At 35.7% G+C, this 3742-nt stretch overlaps 1 protein-coding gene across 1 annotated transcript; it reads right to left on the bottom strand.

The window, feature by feature from the left end:
• Positions 1-423: 423 nt before the first annotated feature.
• GCNT1 (glucosaminyl (N-acetyl) transferase 1, core 2) lies at positions 424-2917 on the bottom strand. Its single transcript, XM_019555348.1, has one exon. It carries the CDS (start codon positions 2781-2783, stop codon positions 1506-1508), a length of 1278 nt encoding a protein of 425 aa, XP_019410893.1. The 5' UTR covers positions 2784-2917; the 3' UTR covers positions 424-1505.
• Positions 2918-3742: the final 825 nt, after the last annotated feature.

Below are 3742 nucleotides of genomic sequence, written 5' to 3'. Positions count from 1 at the left end.
TACACAGGAAAAATTAAACCCAAGCCCAGGTGTTTGATCCTCAAGTGTAGTTACAGCAAAGAATAAAAGAAATCATGATGTAAATTATTTGGGAATGTATTATATGCAGATAAAGCATACTTGACTTTATTCATGCAGCTATATAAAGGATATCATTGTTGGGTTAGAATCTTTAGAATGAAGAAACTGAACTAGTAGTGAACAATTGTTCTTCAAGTCAATATAGGCATCACCAGTTACAACAGGGCCAAGACGTTATTGTCAGTTTTAGGTCCCTATTGTAATAAGATTCTCACACAAATGTGGTAGGGTTGAACCTACTTAAGACACATATTATTTGTTCCAAGTTGGCTGTATCAGGTCATTATCAGTCATACTTTGACAGTGGTTTGAGAGAGAGGATTTCAAAAGGTAAAGAGACAGTTTCACTTTAAAAAATACTTTATTTTCTCTGTGTATTCAGTAAAGTGTTTAAATGTTGTGGGATGAAGCATGTTGTCTCAACTGTTTCTTCTGTCAAAACGTTGATCCCAACAGCTCTAGAAATCATATACAGATTTGTATCACAACACATCTAAACTCAGTCTTTGTAAAAGAGATTTTTTTAAATATACTAGAGAATGTGATATTTTCTACAGTAAGTTGGATGTGAGCATTTATATCTTAACTCAGGCAGGCACAGAGTAATCATTTTCCCTGAGGAGGTGTGCATTGCAAACTAGAGTTATAAATATTGCTTTAGAAGTTAAATCATTTAAAAAAAATCATCCAATTTAAGTAGCTAAAAGTACAAAAACTAAGACTGTGTTCTAAAAAGGGTGTATGTTAGATATAAAGGCTTTGTTAGTCGGCAAACATTTTAATGCAAGTTCAGCTTTTTTTCCTCTCTCCCCCCTACCCTGAAATGAGGATAATGTATGTTCAGAACTGCAGTAGAAGTTTTAGCTTTGGCATATTGGTCAATTCCCTTTTTTCCTTCTTAAATTCATGATACTTTTCCTCTGAGATTCAGTGCCTACAGCATGATCCTAGCTTCTTTGTGGCCCCTTTCCTCATTGCCAGGCAGTAAACTTTAAATTATGGAGGGAAAAAAAAAAAAAAAAATCAGGTGCTAGTCTCAGAAGTCGTGGAGTTGAAAAATTTTTTTTAGCATTCAGATAAAATATTTGTAGATATATATAGAGATTTAAAAAAAAAAAGCATGACTGACAGAAAACAATAAAGGAAATGTTACCTACAAACCACTAGACCACCCAAAGTTTCTTTGTCCTAAATATGTACTTTGGAGCTTCAGCCCCCTCCAACAGAATCTGCAGTATAAATATTCATAGGGAAAGAGTGGGCCAGTATAACCTCTTGTATGCACCACCCAGTAGAGTTTCTGAAGCTCATGCCAGAGTGATAAGTAAGGTGCAACATCAGTCGATCCTCATTACATACACTGATATGCAGATAAAAGTATCATCAATACAAGACATTCATCATACCAAGCACAAAGTACCATTTTAATTTTTATGTTGATACAGAGCTTTGTCTCTCAAATATTCTTCTAAACACTGAATTGCAAAAGGGTCAACATCCGTATCAAATTTGTTAGCAAAGAAGTGGTGTTTCCGCAACATCCCATTCAAATCTCCCACCCCAAACACACACACAGAACGGACATGAATTCCATGGCATGGTGGATAGGGAGCACCATTAAATACATCCCCTTCAAAGTACTGCCACTTCACAAATCTGGCAAGGGCATTCATATCAGAAACATCATACTTATTGCTGGAAGAAACTGCACCTGGAACTTCTGGGATTCTTTGAATGGTAGCCCACAAGTATTCATCAGGGCTATATGTATCTTTAGCCCATTCAATAAATTTAAGGATTTTGCTGTTTTCTAACACATATTCTACAAATCTCCTACTAACAACAAAATAGGCACTGCCAGAAAAAATTGGTGTACTAAGAGGTGGTAGTTTTTTGTCCACACCCATGTTTTTCACCTTTCCATCAACAATTTCATAATGTTTTTTCCATCGTACTTCTTTGTTTGGAGGCATTTTCTCAGTTTCTAAACTGTTTTCACCTTTTAAGGCTTTCAGTTTCTCTACAATTTCCTCATTGGTTTTAATGGGAAAGTCCATACCACAAAGATTTATCAAATATTTCCATTTTGTATTCCTCCTGTAGAGGTCTTTCATGCAGTTAAGGTCTGCTTGTACCCTGCTCCACGATGCATACACCACACTTTCCATTTGGCTGGCAATAAAGACATTATCAAAACATGATGCAATTCCCTTCACTGCAGCCAGATAAGATTCTGGAGACTTTTTGTCCACATGAATGCAGTAGTAATTCTGAGGAGTATAGATTGACCTTAGAAGTCTTTCAAACATATCAATTTTGTGATAAACCACAATTGAATAGGCAATAGGAAATTCAGCTTCTTCTTTGCTGAGGGGTTCCATAATATACTTCCGCATCCTGATGAAGGAAGTGCAATCTGTTGTTATATTAATATAATCATTTGCTGTCAACTTACGGCGTTGTTTAAATGACACAGATAACATCTCAAGCTTTACTTTTTGAATTTCCTCTGTATCACCATGCAGTATCTTGGTGCAGTTAATATGGCTGGCAGGGTCTTCACCAGTCAGGTACAAATGTCTGTGATTTAAGTGGTCTGGCTTCTGGTTGATTTTTAGAACAGAAAATACTAAGAAAGAAAGAATTAGCACCAGAAGGAGAAGCCTAAGACTGTGACACCGACAAAGTTTTCTTTTCAGCATTTCAAACACCAGATTACTTCTCTTTCCTAAATAATTTTCTCCGGATACTCGATCTCATACCCACTTCAGCAAATCATTAATTTGCATTCCTCGCAAGTCTGCTGTGTTTGCACCTTGGGAAACTGAAGGAAAAACCCTAAAAAGACAGAAGTGAAATAGAAGTAATCTTTCAGACATTTTAAAAGTAGCTGAAGTAGGTTAATTTAAACATCTTTGTTACAGTTAATGAACAGTTTTAAATAAAGCTTGTCAAAGTTTAGACTGGTGAAAAATTAAATGAAAATAGTCAACTTCTCATGCATGTGTTCTCCAATTTTGTGACCAGCTCTAGTACTGCACCCCCAAATTTAAAATGTTAGTTAATGAACATGCAACCTTTCCTGCTATGTTAGTGAATGATTTTAGTAACATTTATCTAGGTAATCAACCACTAAAACTGTTGAATTCCTTTAAAATTATTAGCACTTTAAAACAAAATATGAAGATCTTTTGTAGAGATGGCTCATTCAGTTCTGAACAAGTAATTCAGCTAACCAACCAGTAATGCATAGTTTTGCATCATTCATTCTGGAAAATGCAATGTGTTCAAGGCTAGTAACTTTTAAAAGTTTTGTTCGCATTTTAATTTACCGTGCTTATTTTCTGGAGACTATTTCACACTTCACCCTCATTTGTAATGTGGCCCATATGGAGATTCAGCATTTCCTTCTTGTGACATACACCTTTAAACATCCTGAAAAGGGAGGATGGATGTGTCCCCAGGCGATCGGTCAGGAAAAATCTGAAAAATAGGGACAAATACTTTAGATGACTACCATGCTAGCTGTCAGAAAACTTGTGTAAAAAGCTCTCAGACTGAAATGTTATTGTTATCATTACAGCTCTGTTCTGGAGAATTATTTAAACTGCACCTTTACAAAGATGTTCCATTTACCCCTGTATATGTAAAACAACTCCAG

The sequence above is a fragment of the Crocodylus porosus genome, unplaced genomic scaffold (assembly GCF_001723895.1).
Source record: "Crocodylus porosus isolate Cpor-Errol unplaced genomic scaffold, CroPor_comp1, whole genome shotgun sequence".
Lineage (NCBI taxonomy): Eukaryota > Metazoa > Chordata > Crocodylia > Crocodylidae > Crocodylus > Crocodylus porosus.
This window is presented reverse-complemented; position numbering and strand designations above follow the sequence as displayed.

Bases quoted from the DNA above. Each gene is read 5' to 3' on its own strand.
- GCNT1 (XM_019555348.1), bottom strand. From the start codon at position 2,783: ATGCTGAAAAGAAAACTTTGTCGGTGTCACAGTCTTAGGCTTCTCCTT.